Below are 17,780 nucleotides of genomic sequence, written 5' to 3'. Positions count from 1 at the left end.
CCCTCCATCTCCGTCTTTCCTAGTGTGACTGTTGTTTCCCAAGACTCTGTCGTGGGCCGCCTCTGCTTCTCCAGCAGTGCACATTTAGGGTTAGAGGAACTGTCATCTCTGGGTCACAGAACTGCATTTCCAGAACCAGCCTGCCCCCTGAGCTTCAAGCTAGTTGTCTGAGACATCACAAAACTCCACATGTCCCTTCCCTTTTCTTTTGAAGGGAGCAGCATTCCCACAGAGTCCTCGTTTCCATCAGCCAGATGCCAGATCTCGCCACATCTCTGACGTGTAACCCTGGCCCTCACCAGCACTTACCTAGATTTCTAGATTTATTTGCTTTACTAGATTTTTTGCTAGATTATTTGCTTTGTTTTATTTTGTTTTGTTTTGTTGGTGAGGTAATCGGGGTTAAGTGACTCTCGTAGGGTCACACAGCTATAAGGGTCATGTGTCTGAGGCCTGATTTGAGCTCAGGTCCTCCTGATTCCAAGGCCGGAGCCCTCTCCACTGCACCACCTCGCTGCCCCTGCTCACCTAAATTATTGCCACGGCTTTCTTGGCTTCCCTGCCTCAGGTCTGTCCACTCTCCAGGCCCTCCTGCATTTCCAGTGGCTCTCTCTGTGTGGCCTTTGGGAGCACACAGAAGCTCCTCTGTCTGACTTGGAAAGCGCTCTCCTGCCCGCTGCTCCCATCTCTCCATCCTCATTGGATAGAACTGCCCATCTTCCCCATGGTGATCCAACCCAACACGCCTTCTCTCCTCCTCCTGTAGGACACGCTGTTCCTCATCCCTGGAGTGCCCTCCCTCCTTCCCTTGCCCTCCACATGAAGCCTTTCTTGGGCTCCTCCCCTCCTCAAAGAACTGGTGTTTGTACAAGGTGTCTCCCCCTTAGAGTGTAAGCTCCTTGAGGGCAAAGACTGTCTTCTGCCTCTTCTTATTTCCCCAGTGATTAGCACAGGGCCTGGCAGTCAGTAGGTGCTTCCTCAATGCTGATGATAAATGGACTGCCTTGGTGCATTCTCTGTTCTTGCATCCCCATTACCTAGCACTATGCCTGGTACTTAGTAGGTGCTTAATAACTGCTTATTGATTGATTGGTTTTTTGATCTTCACAACAAGCTTGTGCTCTAGGGTTATATGTAGAATAGCATGCATAACTTTTTGGGGAGCTTCTAAACACTTAATCTAATTGGTGTAGGTCAGAGTTGTCAAAGTGCAGCAGAAACAGATTAAAATATCATTAGCAAAGTTTAACAAATAAAAATACAGTACAACCTAGGTGGTGTGAATTTGTGGTTTTCTAAGTCACTGTGCAGCCTGCAGGGATGTTTGCTTTTCAGTTTGACCCCAGTGATGTAGGAGATGGCTGGGAAAGATGCTCACTCTGCCAAGCCTGGCAGCATCTCCCTGTGTGGCAGAGGAAGGACAGGTCTAAACCCAGGTTTGCCCTCTCCCCCTAGGCTGCCCTTCCTGCATGGCGCATTTGTCTGCTTTTAGCCACAGAAATTCTTTTATGTGGGGCTCCTGGAATTTATACTTCATTGTCGGAAGACTCTGCTCAGTGTTCTTGGTGCACCAAAAATCACTTTTTTCGTTTGTTAAAAGCAAAAACTGCCTTAAACCATAGCTTTCTGTCGCCCCGTTTTGTCATTTCTGTATTATACAAGAAGGTGTTTTAAAGTGTGTGGAAAGGACCGTGCCAATGTCCTTTAAACCTTCTTTCAATCTGAATTAGAGGAACTCGAGTTTACCCCAGACTTTTTGGATGCAGTTCTCAAAATGTCCTCGCTGTTTTCAGTAACTCATGGAGAGTGTGTGTGTGTGTGTGTGTGTGTGTGTGTGTGTGTGTGTGTGTGTGTGTGTCTGTGTACATATGCACCTGTATACATTCATTCATTTCTTTATTGGAAAAAAAACCCCCTTCATCTCTGCTAAGGTAGAATGAGGTAGAGTTTTGAATGCTGAAGTCACCTGGCTTAGATCCTCAGCCATGACTTCTATGAGTAAGACCGTACAGCAGGGCTTCAATTAGGACGGCATTTCATGGTGCCCTTTCGATAGCTATATGCACACATCCATCCATGCATCCATACATTTCTTCATTGTTAATGGGGCTACCCAGATACCCCAAGCTAACCGAATCTGTGTACCCACACATCACAACACCAAGAGCTGTTTGGGAAGGCTGGAGCTCCGGAGTCGTCATGGGCGCTGGATGCACTGTGAGCTGGCATCAAGCAGGCCAGTCAGCTGATGAAGATGCCCAGTGGAGAGAGTCTGTGTTCCGTGACCTCGGAGGATTTTGTGTCCCTGACGATGTGATGTGACTGCCAACCCCAAAGCATGTCCAGAAAACAGAAGATGCTCCGGATGTGAGAGAGCCCGAACAGAAAACTTGGAGAACCACCTTTAGGCCCAGACTTCAGGCACATGGGGTTCTCAGGTGATGGCAACAGCTTACTTTCTTTTACCTTGGTTTGTCTTTCATGATCACGTTTCCATTATAAGGAGCTTTTTTACATTAGAGTATTTGTACTTGCCTAAAAGGACATAGCATAATGGCGAATAATTGTTGCTCCTGTAATTGAAGGCAGACAGATTAACATTTTTTTTGCCAGATTAATTTGTTCTAATTTATCAACAATCACTTCCATAAACTTTTGAGTTTTAAATTTTTCTCCCCCTCCCTCCCCAAGACAGCACACAATCTGATATAGGCTTTACATATACATTCCTATTAAACATATTTTCACAATAGTGATGTTGTAAGGAAGAGTTAGAACCAATAGGAAGAACCACCAGAAAAGAGGAAACAAAACACAACAGAAGGAAAAAAAAAGAGCGAATAGTCGGCTTCCATCTGCACTCAAACTCCATAGTTCTTTCTTTGAATGTGAATAGCGTTTTCCATCATGAGGCTTTTGGAGATGTCTTAGATCCTTGTATTGCTGAGAAGGGCTAAGTCTATCAATGTTAGTCATCACACAATGTGGCTGTTACTGCGTGCAACGTTCTCCTGGTTCTGCTCACTTCACTCAGCATCAGTCCATACAAGTCTTTCCAGGTTTTTCTGAAGTCTGCCTGCTCATCATTCTTATAGCACAATAGTATTCCATCACATTCATATACCACAACTTGTTCAGCCATTCCCCAAATGATGGGCATCCCCTTAATTTCCAATTCTTGGCCACCACAAAAAGAGCTGCTATAGATATTTTTGTACATGTGGGTCCTTTTCCCATTTGTATGGTCTCTTTGGGATGCAGCCCTAGAAGTGCTATTGTTGGGTGAAAGGCCAGATTAGCATTTTTAAACAGTGAGAGGAGAACTTTCCCAGAAATCTGATCTACAAGCCTGTGAAATGCAAGTGATATTGTGTCTTCTAGAGGAAACTCAGAAATGTTGGTTCTGGAAATTTTTGAGCTTCTAATGTCTTAACATGAGCCAGCTAGGCTGGCTTTGAGGCGATAGGCTTAGATAATTTTGCGCACGATGTTAGTGTGACTTTGGGGCAGGGCTTTACCAAGAACGTAATCATATGGATTATAGCACATCATGCTTTTGCATCTTCTTTACTATGGAGATGCTAACACGGTGTTCGTGGACCTAAAGAAATGATGTGGCCGCATTAGCCCAGGTTCCATTCACTTCTAGAGCAGCCCTCTATCCAGCTGCGTTAAGTTTGCTAGCATTCTCCAGAGGCCCCACAGAGTAACACGTTGCTAGCTGTTGAGACCAGGGGCTGGGCATTTTTTTAAAGTCAAGGTTGTTTTTTCCTTTGTCTACTTAGCACCCAGAACAATGTGTTAAACAGAGAAGGCTCCTACTTGTCTTAGTTAAATCACATTTAAAAGTATGTAAATCTTTGTTAAATCATCCCAGTTAAAAGAACTTCTCTGTAGGTTGCTGGTTCCTCTCTTCCCGGAGTTCTTGGTGGTTGTGTAGCAGGTGAGAGTCTTTCTTGCGTCTAGGTTGGACTGGAAGGCTGCTGGTCTCTCCTCTGACTCTGGGGTTCTGTAAACACAGATTCCTCTGCTTGGTCTTTAATCTGTCTTTGAGATCCAAAGAGCTTCCCCTGGCCTCCCCTCTGACCTGCATCCGGTTCCTGTGGACCTGGGACTGTCCATCAAAACTCTGATCTCCGTCTTTATAACTAATACCTAGGGTTTATGGCTTAGTTAAACACCAGAATATACACAGATCTTATTCTGCTGCTTTTCTCTACATGGATGGATGGATGGATGGATGGATGGAGCCTTTATTAAGCCCTCACTGAGGGCAGTGCAGAGCACTGGGGCTGTAACAGAGAGGTCAATCAGTCCCAGCTCTTCAGGGCTTCCCATTCTCATGAGGGAGACAACGTATAAGGAAGACTTCAGCTCCAAATCAGATGGAAAGGCCTGTGGTCCTCAGCGTGCAGTAGCAAAGCAGATGGTTGTTTCCAAAGATAAAGTCACATCAGCGTCTGATGCTGAGCCATTTGACAACCCCGTCAAAGGCTCTGGTGGCCAGAACTGCCCCCGTGGGTCTTTAGCAGTTACGACTGCGGCCCCTGTAGGAGCCGTGGGGTGCCAGGCTGTGTCTCCATGGGGATGCTGAGGGTCCTGGGCTGTCTCCGTCAGACTCTGAGGGAGTAGAGGCAGTCTGCCTTGTCTGGCCTATGCCACCTCCGTGCCATCTCCACGTCGGGGGTGGTGGGGTGCTTCGCTCTAACTAGGCCAGCCTGCCTGCGACAGTGACATTTCACTCTGACAGGATCCTTGCCCGATCGTCGCCACAGAGGTCACCCGCTCACGCTCCCGCATTTTATGAGGGAATTGAAACCCAGAGCTGAAGACGAGAGCTCGGACTCCAAAGCCTGGGCTCTGGCCATGCGACCCTTGCTTCCAGAACGTTCTTGCTCTGAGACCAAGTGTAGCTGTGGAACAAACAGGAATGACAGGCTCTCAGACTGACGGAGATGCTCAGAGGGACGTTCAGGAGGCTTTGACTCTCGGTGCGCAGTGATGGCGGACCATAGTGACTTGACAGAAAGGCACCCGAATCAGAATAACGCTCACTTTGAGGAGAAGATCGAGTTTTGTCCAAGATGATCACTACGATTGACTTAAAAAAGAACCCGCCGGGAGCGCGCCTTAGTGTGCTTGGGCTGGGCGTGCCTCAGGGCCATCCCTTCCACGTCTTCTGCAGAGGAAGAAACTGAGATGTAGGCAGGTTGTGATTCGCCCAACATCGCACCGTTGTAATTGTCCTAAGCAGTTATGTAAATAGTCACACAGAGCTGCTGTTGAGTGGCATCCGACCCCTCCTCTCCAGTCCTGCTCTGATACTTCATCTTGTCTGACTGTTGACAGCGGATTCTCTGGGCTCTGGAGAGGAAATGCGAGGTCTGGCCTGCTCCTGATCTAGAAGATTTCCTACGACCGGCTTTGAAGATGCCCATCACCAGAACGTGGGGAGTGAGCTGCCTTAGCAACACGCAGAGCAGTAGAAGGTAGAATTAGGGCAGAGTCCCTCCAACCTCTTTTGTTGGACAGACGAGGAAGGAAGAAAATAATTCGGTTCGATGTTTTTAGTAGATTTCTTTCAAAATGTCTTTTGTAAATTTAGGGTATTCCAGTCAGCCACAAAGCAACTTGTCGGTGAGTTTTAGGACAAAGAAAACTCTTATTTTAAGGTACTTTGAGGGACGACTTGAATGTGTTACTGTTTTGATCTGAGGCCATGACAGGACCCACCACAGTGAGAACTAACAGTTCTTTCAAGTCCTAGCCTACGCCAGATGTGTGGAAATAAGCATCTTACTACAAAGCAATGTGATTTCCAAACCGCTGTCTGTAGCATTTGTGCATCCCCAATCCATAGTAGTGCTACATGAGGGACACCGGATTTCTTAAATCTTTGGTTGCAGATCTCATCTTAAGAGGACATTTTGTCTTATTGACTTAATCACATTGTAAATCTTGGCTTAATTATGCTTCTGTTCTAGTGATAAATCTTTGCTGTTATTTCAGTAAATTAAAAGTAAATCACTAATGATTTATCAAAGAAGAGATTAAAGAAATTGTGCTGTCAGATCCAAGTATTGTTTTAAAAGCTTTTCATAATAAAATTCAATCTATCTTAGGTTCATCTCATCTGCAAGTGGCTCTAAAAGGGTATTTCTTTTTGTTATTAAGAAGTAGTTCTGTAAAGCGACAGCAAACTCATCATGTTTAAGACCCTGAGTGCCATTAAAGAAGCGTCCAATTTTTTTAGCTTCAGTGTTCTTCCAGGAACACCTTATGACTCTGGATCATGTGTATCTCACAGTTTGTGACCAGTTCTGTGGTAAGAGGGTGGCATGTGCTCAGGGTGTAGAGAGAAGGCCAGGCATGAAGACCTCTAGCATTTTGGGTGGACTTCCTGTGCTGGGACCTTCAGCTCACAAAGACTCAGTTCAGGGCCTTCCTCTGATGTGTAGGAGCTCCACAAAAATGGGGCTGTCACCTAGCCTGGCAGACCTCTGCTGGGCTAGCATGTGAACACTGAAATCCCCAAAGAGCAGCCAATTTTGTAATGTGAGATACTGGTTAGAGCTTTTTTTCATATCTACAGTGCCCCCAAACTGCACCAGGACTTCTGAGACACCCCATATATTGTCCTATGCATGTGTGTATATGTGTGTATATGCATGTCTATACATATACACACATGTAGATACATGCATATATGCGTGTATACATGTGTCTGTATTCTGCGTAGGACATACACACACAACACAAATGCTTTTGGATAACGGAGTCATCTTGCTCATTGGGAGTATCTATGAAAAAGAACTTATCCTCAGTCCCTGTGTAAATTGTTGACCTTTTCCGCTTATGATTTCAAAAGATTCCTTGACATATATGACACCAGAGGTGAGCCTTTGGCTCTTCAATCAAACAAAGAATGAAATAGGAAGGACTTGTGTTCCCTGGAGGTGTTTGCCTTCTCATGGAGGATGGCCAGTCCAGAATAAAAACGGAAGAGGCGTTCCCCAGGCGAGGTGCTGCCCCCGCTCCGGTTTGTGGATGATTTGGCTCTGATTGCATGTAGCCTTCTAAATGATACCCAAGATCAAGCCACAGAGGCTACTCTGACTGTCCAGGTGGAGGAATCATGCTTATTTTCCTGACCAGGAAGTGTATCCCACAAAGTTCATCTATTAAAATTTAGATTTTAGATGGTCACCTGAGTCCTGAATTGAACAGAAGGAACAAAGTGGGCTCAGCGGCCTTTGACAGTTATTTAGTCCTTGGGACAGCCCCCTCCCCCTCCAACTTCTGCCTGAACAAAGTCCCTTCTTTTTCTGTTGAGGCTGGATGGCCATGCCTCGTGATGCAACACCACCATTTCTGGAGGAGTCAAGTTGCATTTTGCCCAAGGGACCATTGAGTGGTCCATGGTGGGCATGAACAGGTTATTACCACCTGTTGTCCCCAAAAGTTTAAGTAGGAAATGCAAAGAAGGCAGTGACCAGAAGAGGTTCCCCTGATTCCCAGATGTTGTTGGGGAAGCCTAGAAGAAAGTCCCCACTGTGGCAGCTGAGGATTTGATGGGACATTATGTGACATAGATCCTGTGTGCCAAAAGAGGGGGATCCACCTAAATGACGTGACCACTCAGGATGGATTGAAAGAGGTTTAAATGATTTGAAAACAAATCTATGAGCATTTTTTTCCCCTTACAATTCACTCACTGCAAGCAGACATTGTGTTATTTGATTTCTTTTTATTTTATCGATAGAATCGTTTTTGTTTGTATGGTTTGTTTTCTCTTAGCTTTTTCAAACATACTGACTTTCCACTCCATCTTTCCCACATCTTCCCTTGATCATTCATTTACTTTTAGAATTGGCTGCTTTGATGTGTCTTTTCTGCTTTATTGCTACATGCTGAAATGTTCCCATCACTTCTTACCTTTTCTAAGACTTCTGGCTCCATCATCCAGGGAGGGCTCTGCCTCACTTTCCTTTGTGTGCCCGTGTGGAACTCTCACAGTAAAACATCAGCTTCTTGAGGGCAAGGGCACTACCCTTCTTGTCTCTATGTTGCCTAGCACCCCTGCACCAGAACTGTAGGCTCTCCAGATCTCCGTATTTTGGTGTATGTTAACATCTAGTGGTTGTGGCTTGACTCAGTTGATTGAAGCTGTCTTTGGGGTGATCGTCTCAGTCTCTCTCCTGTCGCAGAGTGCTCTGGCCCCCCAGTAACGTTCTTCAGGTTTCTCTAGAGTTTAGGAATCGGAAGGAGCTCAGTGGCCATCTGGTGTACTCCACTGAGTCTCCCTGGTCTTGGAAGGGGGCTGTGAGCGATGGGACGGTGCCAAGCATCCTTGGCCTTTCTCAGGACATCCCAGAAGGGCAGAGCTGCCTGCTCCTCCGTCCGTCATTCTGCTGACTACACTCAGAGTCAGGGTGAGGCGGCCCCTTATCCCAGGCCATGTGGAAAGGACAGGCCCTTCCCAGAGATGGCTTCCTCCCCTGACTTTGGCCCTTTTCGAGGCTTTCCCTCTTCAGACAGCTCTCTTCAGAATCTGAAGTTGTGATTTTCTTTCCTACAGTAGTCTGTCTTCCGAATTTTCCCATCATTCACTATAGCACCATCAAATTCCTTTCAGCGGTTCACACCAAGGTGGGGAGGGTTCAGTGCGGAGAAGTTATGGACAGTGGCCAAGCACAGAGGCTGGTTGTCACTGCACTGGTTTTTAGCCAGGTTTGTTAGGAGATGTGCAGTGGGAAAGCTGCCCACGCATTCTCCTTCTTTCCTTCTGAGTTAGCTTTGTGATGCATGGAGCCAAGGCCGTGTGCCATGGCCCGCACTTCACCAGGCGTGCTGGCTGTGTCCTGCAAGTGCCGGCTCCACTGGGTTGTCAGTGGAGGAAGGCTTGGCTTTTGTGACCCACGGTCAGGCCCTTTTTGCCCATGCCTGCCCCCCCACCACGAGGCAGACAGGCCCATACGACTGGGGGAGAACCTGAGTGGTTGGATTCAGCCACGTCGAAATGAAATTACATCTATCCATAACTTTCTTTTCAAGTTACTGAAATCTTCCAGGTCCAAATTTCTCTTGTCAGGTTACTCTGTTGTACCTAAGTGATCTAAGCCTTTCAAAATTGCCTTGATAACAATAAATGCCACCTCTTTAAAGAAAAAAGGAAGCTGCATTTCAAGCAGAAGACTAAGTATATTGACCAAGATTTTCTTCTTGGGTCTTCTGAAGCTCAGATTTGCAAAGAAATTGGAAAATGAAGAAAAGCTACCTCTTTTTTTAAGTAAAATTTTTTTTTTGCTAAAAGAATTCGCTGTCCGTTGTTTGAATGTCATACTTTATAGCATCTCTTATCGATACATATAAGATTCCTGTTTTCTCTTTTTACATAATTTGCTTTCTCAAGATATCACATCTTATTGAGTGTCCAAATGTAAAATAAAAAGAGTTTATATAGCAAAATTTATGGGATTTATAATGGTTCACTGCTATATATCTTAATATTTAAGTATATGAGAAAAGATTAGTAAACTTCATTAAATGTTCACATTTTCAACATGTAGAAAAATAATATAAAACTTTTTTTTTTCCAGAAAAAAGACATATTAGACCTTTGCTAATGAACAGAATAAGTGAACAAATGCTTAATATCTGTTAGGCCGTTTTCTGATTATCGAGTGAGATGATCCCTGCCTTTAAAGAACTTAGCCTCTCTTGAAAGGGAAGGAAATGCCTGGGCTGGAGAGTTCCCTACAAGGCAGTCAGTGCATAGGGCAGTCAGTCGATTTTCCCTTACCAGGGACAGTGGGAGGATGACAGTCTTGATTGTGCACAGGTTGTGCTGTTCAGCAAGGTGTGGAGATGTGGCATGGGCTGGTCAGGTGCTCTGGGGCTGGCTGCACTCAAATCTCTTCTCACTGGCTTAGCAGGGCAGCTGAGTCGGGGGCAGGGGTGTGTGGTTCCCAAACAAAGTGATAAGGAATGGCAAACACTTTCTTGGCACTCCAGTTTGGGGGTGCTGTTTGAGGCAGAGGAAATGGGGCAGCAGCAGGGTGAGTTGGCACGATACTAAATAGATGAGGAGATGCAGGAGTTAATCCTGCAGTACAAATCTCCCGGTAGATGAGTTTGCAGAAATGTCCGGTTCCCCGTCTGCCAGGACATAGGCCCTCAGTTGGACCTTTGCTCTGAGAGAAGCCATCATATGCTCCATGTGAGCCCCCAAGATCCCCTGAGTCCTTAGCTAGGCAAAGGGCTGGTGGTGGTTCTCGTGTGGCCTGTGTCTTTCATTGAGGATCCTCTCTCTGACCAGGTGTCTGGCTGGCTTCCAGGGTCCTAGAGCAGGAGTGCAGGCTGTCCCAAGAGCGAGGGCGGCTTTAACTGCACTAAGGCGTTTTCTGTGCAGCGTGGACAGTGTCAGATTTCTTTGCCTTCATTAGCTTCCCCGCACCTGTCAGACATGTGTTATCCTGTTCTTCCCTCACCACAGTCTTGTGAAGTAGGGGCTGTTGTTTTCCTTGTTTTGCAGATGAGGGAGTTGAGGCTTGGACAGTTCAGGGATTTGCTCCGGCTCATGTAGTAAATGCTTAAAGCTGCCTGAGCCCAGGGCTTCCTTAGTCCCAGTCCAGCAGCAGTCTGTCCACTCGGCCACACTGCCAGGGAGCATAGCTGTGCCTGCCCTCTCCCGTGGGGATTTCCCTCATAAGCCAGAGACGTTGCTCGGGTTCTCACAAATCTGGCTCTTCATCTCTAAAGCCCCGTGCTTCCTGTTGTCTCTCCTGTGCTGGTCATCGTCTTCAAATGCACTTCATCTCACCAGGAGGACCTTGGGGATACCTGCAGTTTTTATTTTTCTGAGACTGACACACATGATTCACAGCTGGAGGCATCACCAGGACAGTGTTCGTTTTGAAAAGATGGGCTTTTTGTTGTCTAGGAATCCCTTTGGATCCTGGCCAGGGCTGCACAGACCCCCAACCCATGCCATCTGGCTCACGGCCCTCTGGGCCCAGATCGTCATCCATCTGCAGGGTGAGGACCAGGGTCTTTGGATGGGCCTCCTGCCTCCTGTGGTCTTCCCTTCACCAGCTCTTTCCTAGGTGGGTTATTACACGGATCTCTCGACTGGCAGGATAGCTCTGCAGCATCCTGGGGCTTGGTCTAATTAAAGTACCTGGAGGACCCCCTCCGCCATTTGTGCTCAGTGTTATGTGGCTGTGCCCAGCAGGGGCAGACAGCCTCCTCTGCCAGCACTTCCCGCTTTTATAGTCTGCTTGACCTTGGTCATCTCGCCCCTGAGTCCATTATCTCTGTGGTTGCATCTGTGGAGGAATCCTTTGTGATGTCAGCCTGTGCCAGAGGAGAGGGCCCAGGACTGCATTGTGTAATCAGCAGATACACACAGCACGACCACGCAATCTCTGTTCTTTTCAGTCAGCTGGAACATTGTGAAGATGTAGCCTGCTTTAGGAAATTATTTGCTGAATCTTGCCACTTCCTCATATTTTCTTAAAAGCATTTTAGCTTTCAATGTTCACATAGATTTTTTCATAAAGGTTTTATAGAGATTTTTAAACAAGCATATGGTCTTGTAGTTGCTGATTTTTTTTTTTTCCACTCAATCAGGGCTGCCCATAATTTTTTCAAACATCTGCTATCTTTCTTTTCCTGAGATATCTTGAAAATTGATCTCTTGGTACTTCTAAAAAAATTTATTTTATTCTGAGCGTAAGAAATAAAACACGCATTTCCACAACAAAGTGGGATAGAAAAATAGGATTGCACCTGAAATTGCAGATCCATTATTATGTACAACTTGCTATTCCTTTCAGATATACAACAGTTACCATGTGAGTTTATTTTTCTTATCACCCTCTCCCCAACTTTGAGATGGCTACTGTTAGACACAAATCTGTGTGTGTGTGTGTGTGTGTGTGTGTGTGTGTGTGTGTGTGTGTGCATGCACGCATATATATGTGTGTACATACATACACACACTTACATACACGTATATATGTCAGTTCTTTTTCTGGATTCAAACAGCATCTTCCTTCATAGGATCTTTGCAGTTAATTTGGGTATTTATAATAATCAGAATGACTTGGTTGTTCAAAGTTGTTTTTAAAACAGTACAGCTATTACTGTTACTGTTCTCTTGGTTCTGCTCATTTTACTCTTCATTATTTCATGGGGGTCTCCATGCTTTTTTTTTTTTTTTTGGCAAGGCAATGGGGTCAAGTGACTTTTCCAAGGTCACCCAGCTAGTAAATGTTATGTGTCTGAAGCCGGATTTGAACTCAGGTCCTCCTGAATCCAGGGCCGGTGCTCTGTCTACTGTGCCATCTAGCTGCCCCTTTCCCATGCTTTTCTAAAATCATTGAGCTCATCATTTCTTATACCAGAGTGATATTCTGTCATGAACATATAACCAGAGTTTGTTTAGCCACGGCATCCCCACACTTTCCACTTCTTTGCCACCCTCAGTGCTTTCAACATGCGGCCGCTTTCGTCCTCGACCTCCTCTGTGCAATTGGTCTGGTCTAACTGCCTTTCCTGACCACATCTTCTTAAGTAAAGGCCGGTTCAGATATCTGTATCCCTCAGAGACTGAGGTATTCCATTTCAAATGTAGTGGTTCCATTTTTATCGAGGATGAGAATTGATGACCAGAAAGAATGACCAATAGGACTTGTTTTTCCTCTGTTGCCCTCCTTTCAGGTTCATCTCTTATGCCACACTTGGCTTAATCCAAACTAACGTTTGATGTGGTATGTGTTTATATTCCCCTCTGCTGTCTTTTGCCTTTTGGTGAGCCGACATGGGCTCAGGTGCTTTTAGGGCCATGTGGCCCTCTTTGTTTTGGTGACAGCTTCGCAGTGGCTGAGGTGGTCATGAGAATTACTTACATTTATTCTCTCCCAATTTGTTTGAGTCTTGGTTTGAGTATTTGAGGTCGCCGCTGTGGCCGCTGTGTGCAGCATGGTTATTGCCTCTCTGTCCTTTTTTCTGATTTGGCGTGAACTGTCCGAACTGGACAGCATTTGTTAGCAGAACAAACCTGCCGCTTTTTCACAGATGGCAGTCTTACATGTTAAAGGGTTATTTGTAATCAGTCATTTCTGTTGTTTGTGACAGCTCTTTTTCAAAACCAAAACTTTAAAATATAAATTTCGATTGATAAGTGAGGTTGACAGGGCTCCAGGTGTATTGGCCTTTTCATCTGAAAGCCAATTCACATTTGTTAATGTATGTTAAAACTATATATTCAAGAGTGAAAGTAAGCATAATGTTATAAACTAAAGTCAAAGAGTTTTCGTTTCTTAGTATTAGGGGAACATTTCCCAGAAGTCAGGAGGTGATTAAAGAAGTAATTTCTTTCTTTTTTTGTTTTCTTTCTTTTTGGTGAGGCAATTGGGGTTAAGTGACTTGCCCAGGGTCACATAGCTAATGAGTGTCAAGTGCCTGAAGCTGGATTTAAACTCAGGTCCTCCTGACTCCAGGGCCAGTGCTCTATCCACGTCCCAAGAAGTAATTTCTAATCTAGAAATAGCCAAGATGATATTTCTTGATGTGACTTCTTGAAACATGTCCAGGTATGAGTTGGACTGGATGCGAGGTTCCTTCCAGCTTTCTCTGAAACATACAATCGGCATGCTGGCCTCCTTGAGAAATAAAAACACTAAAGCTACCATTAACATAACGGACCACAATATAGAATGTTTCTTAATTCCCTTACTACAGTAATTTCTAATATTATTTATAGGAAAAAAAATGCAGTTTGCCCTTCTTTGTAAGATTATTTAACTGGGTAATCGTGAAATCAGTAAAAACTATCTGCTTGAACCAAAGATGCCTGAGACGAGGCACAGGCACCTGTAGACGTCATTTCAGTGAATCATGAAATCAGTCATTATTGGGTGTCTTCATGTGCCTCGCACTGTGCTAGGTAGGTGCCTACTGAGATAAAATAGTGTCGGCTAAAGATTTTCTCTTACAACTTTTGTGTCTGATGTGCAGGTGACTGTAAATTAGGAAATCTTATTTCTGAAAATGTCTTCATTTTCTAAATTCAGCCCTGAAAATATCATTGAAAAAATAGTGTATTATTTTGAAGTGTGGCGTTGATTCAGTAAGCCCTTTTGGGAGGATTCTCTTCATTGAAACTTTTCTTCAGAAAATGGATTTTATTGCTGTGCTTCCTTAAGGCCTTGCCTTGCGTGGTGGGGTGAGCATTGGCGTGCACGCGTGTTTGTGTGTGTGGGTGTGTGTGTGGGTGTGTAGCATAGACCCCTCACAGAGGGCGGGGACCGTCCTCCATGGTATCCCAGCGGATCAGGGTCTGGAGAGGCCGAGGTCCTGAGGGGCCAGACCCGGTCACTCTTGTGAGGCTGGTTCTACTCGGAAGTGCACCCCCACAATTCCAGACTGCTCCTGTTCCAGCCCCAGCACAGCAGAACATAGAAACGTGTTCGCCAAGAGTATGGCTAAGTAAGAATTGGCCAGATGTTCCTCGTGTTCTTTCTCGGCCTGCACGTGCCTGCCCTGTAGGCGTTGGACTTGAGGCCTCCCTGGTGGGTACTTTTTACCACACAGGACGTGTTGGGTTGGGGGAAAGGGAGGGAGCAGAACAAAGAAACGCACTCTGTTTCTCAAATTCACATTAACAGCAACATTGGTGTCTCTGTGTTTCCCTCCTCCTTTCCCCTCCCCACCCCCGCTCCCGGTAAGTTTCTGTGTTTTTCTTTCATGGTGGTTATTCTTGGGTTCTGGCAAAGTACCTCTTCTGTGGAAAACCTTATCTGTGATTGTGCCACTTTTCACTTTCTTTCTCTCAATGGATATTAGAAGCATTAAACACATCTTAAATCTTTGAAAAGAAAGATGTTTTGAAGCGATGTTAGTATTTGGTAATACCACCGCAGTACTAACAGTCTTACTGCTTATCTGACATTAGGACTGTTTCGTAGTTTTTTTGGTGAGCTTACTGCCACCTAGAACCAAATTTATTGAGCACCCAAAATTTCACTGCTGAAAACAAAAAGCAGAAACAGTAAGTGAATACTTGTTTTATGGACCTAAGTACAAGCAGCGCTGGAGAAAGCCGAGAGATTACATGTTTGAGTTACCTCGTTTTGAATAGCTGACTAAAAGTTTGGACGTATAATCAGTAAAAAACAACCCATCTGCTTTAGATAAGAAAGATATTTGTAGTTGGGATAATGTTTTTAAGTGGCTTTTTCATGCATGCTGCATGTCCCATGTTGTACTTCTAGTGATATCCAGAATTCCTTAATTGTTAAGGAAATGAGCTATTTGTTTGTATATATTTTTTTTTTTTTGCAAATTTTTGTTTGTTTGTTTTTAAGTGAGGCCGTAGAAGGGTACATGCCAGTGTGGCAGGAATCAAAGAGAAATGTTCCTGAAACCTTTTGATGAAGATATTTAAACCTTCCTCAAAGGTTGACTCTAGCCAGCCCAGAGTAGGGGTTCTCGGGTCCAGCTCAGCTACATTCTTTATCATTTTATTAAATTGCTGTGTTAGTTTAGATAGCAAAATGCCGTCTGCAAGCATGTATTGATTGACCGTTCTTTGCTCATGTGATGAGAAGAACACCATTCTTTTAGGAGGCATTCTCTCCCTTTTGGTAAAGCAGGTCGATTTAGAACCTGGAAGTGCCCCAGAGATGAGTGCCCCCCGCTCCCCTGCCCCGCTGCTCCTCACAAGAGAGCGGCATCAGGTGGTGCGCAGCTCTCAGCACCTGACTGGGGGCTAGCGGTAGAATGTTTCATAAGACGACGTCGTGCAGAGCTGTTATGATCTCTGAATGTTAATGTTCTTTTCTTATCACTTTACTGTGTAGATACCCTTCATGAGACACATCTCTGCCACAACTCGTCCTCGGAGGCAGTCCTGGAGCCCTCTTTTATAAGGGTGACTTAAAATGTGGATAAAACTCTCAATAGAATACCTAAAGTAAAGGAGAACAGCTATCTTGACTTATCTTTCTATAAGCTAATCACGACCAAAAGTTGAGTTTGCTCGGCAGGTTTGCATAGAATGGAATTGATTGGTTTGTTTCTCACACTGACAAGGCGCTTAATTTGCCTGCTTTTTTTTTTTCCGCACTAATCAGAAACACTTGATAAAATGTCTTGTCAGAATTGTCCTATTAAGTAATGTCTTTTTCCTCTGTGCTTCCGTGGCAAATGATGATATACAGTGCTGGGACTCAGTGAAGAGGGACAGAATCTGTGGGACTTAAGTGCGGTGGCTGCTCCTCAGCGCTGTTACTGAACAAAGAAAGCCATGCTCTTCCTCTAGTCCGCTTCCCGTTTCATGCCGCCTAAGCCGTACGTTCCGATTTCAGACAACGTATTGTGGAGTCCTAGAGAAGCCTGTTCTGTGGAAGGATTGTTTCTCTTAACGATGCTCGTGCAGAGCCAGCTAGGGCTTTGCCTCTGGCAGCACTGGGCTGTCTCATTCTGAAGTCGCTGTCTTGTTATGGAAGCCAGATCCTGTGCCTATTAGCATGAATTACTCAGTGTTTACACTTCTGATTTAACCATGTGAACAAAAATATCTTCGTGTTGAGCAGTACTTGAAATTTGCCGTCTTTGATGTCTTCCCTGAGCTCGCTTTGTTCAGGCTGAAATTGTTTTCCCCAGACACACATAGTGAAAATATGAGATCACCGGAAGGGTCCTGAGCGGTCCAGCTGCACTGTGTGCCCGCTCAGATGTCTTCATCAGCGTCTGTGTCTTTCCAGGGAGATACAGGAATTACATTGCCATCTGCAAATTTGTTGATCCAAACTTAAAACCGACCACAGAAATGGTTTGAATCTTCTGTTACTGCAGCCTGAACTGACTTGGAAGAGGCTTTTTGCTGAAATACCTGTAAATGATAACATAATTCCTTGTGGAAACTCCTGATTTATAGTGGCGGTTTGGGTTGAAAATAAATTAAACTTAGGGGGAAAAAAACAGCAATAGAAATATTCTAGGTTATTGAGGGGAAAACGCAAATAAAAAGATACTGTATTCTGTATATTATAGCTATATCATAGTAGAAGACCATATGTTTGGCTAAGATGTTCAATAAAAGTAACGTGGTGTGTGTAAAATGGTATATAAATTGAGGTAATTAAATTATCAAAAGATATTTTACAACATATCTGGGAAAGATTAATATTCTGTGGCACAGCATTAAATAGTTCTGTTATATTGCATTAGAAATCAGATTTCCAGTTGTTGTCATAATGTAGGAGTAAGAAAAATTATAGTTTCTACAGTCTAACCAACTTGAGAAAAAATGACAAACATTTTACTAACGGAAAAATGCTAATGTGCTAGCAGCCTTGGCCCTCTATAATGTCTGCTTAGAAATTACTTATGGTCACTTTTTTTCTTTGTTGAAATCATTATGCCAAGTGACTTTTTGTGCCTCTGTGAATCAAAAGTGTTACCATGCTTCCATGAAAACACCTTGTAATCCTGAAGACTGAGAGGTGATCATCTTTTTGTGGGCAGATTTAAGTATCTTTTGTCTCACAGCATAAAATATCCACTCCATAATTCATGAGCTAGATTTTTGCAAAGGTGAGCTTGGAAGAGGGAGTACCGTGGAGGGAGGGAGATAAAACACTTCCCGTCCTTCCTAATGGCCTCTCCTCAAAACTCTCCAATTTTCCACACTATAAAATTGACCTTGTCCGTAATTGGCCCAACTGCTATTCTGAAGCGATATTAATTTGTGCTTAAACAATCTCCACTGC

At 44.6% G+C, this 17,780-nt stretch overlaps 1 protein-coding gene across 7 annotated transcripts in view; it reads left to right on the top strand.

Moving 5' to 3' along the window:
* PHF14 (PHD finger protein 14) overlaps positions 1-17,780 on the top strand; it is a 174,495-nt gene that overhangs the window by 103,717 nt on the left and 52,998 nt on the right. The window contains exon 17 of one of the 7 annotated variants that reach the window (XM_027872046.1): positions 16,227-17,776. The exons of 5 other annotated variants lie outside the window; for them this stretch is intronic. In XM_027872046.1, the coding sequence (XP_027727847.1) occupies positions 16,227-16,242 (16 nt within the window). In that variant the 3' untranslated portion in view covers positions 16,243-17,776. Of the gene's footprint in view, positions 1-15,866; positions 16,139-16,226; positions 17,777-17,780 lie in introns of those variants that run through there. One more of the 7 variants, XM_027872048.1, reaches the window with a different exon arrangement.

This window comes from Vombatus ursinus, unplaced genomic scaffold (genome assembly GCF_900497805.2).
Source record: "Vombatus ursinus unplaced genomic scaffold, bare-nosed wombat genome assembly UNPS02014799.1, whole genome shotgun sequence".
Lineage (NCBI taxonomy): Eukaryota > Metazoa > Chordata > Mammalia > Diprotodontia > Vombatidae > Vombatus > Vombatus ursinus.
Note: the sequence above shows the minus strand (reverse complement) of the source record. Positions and strands in the feature narration are given on the sequence as shown.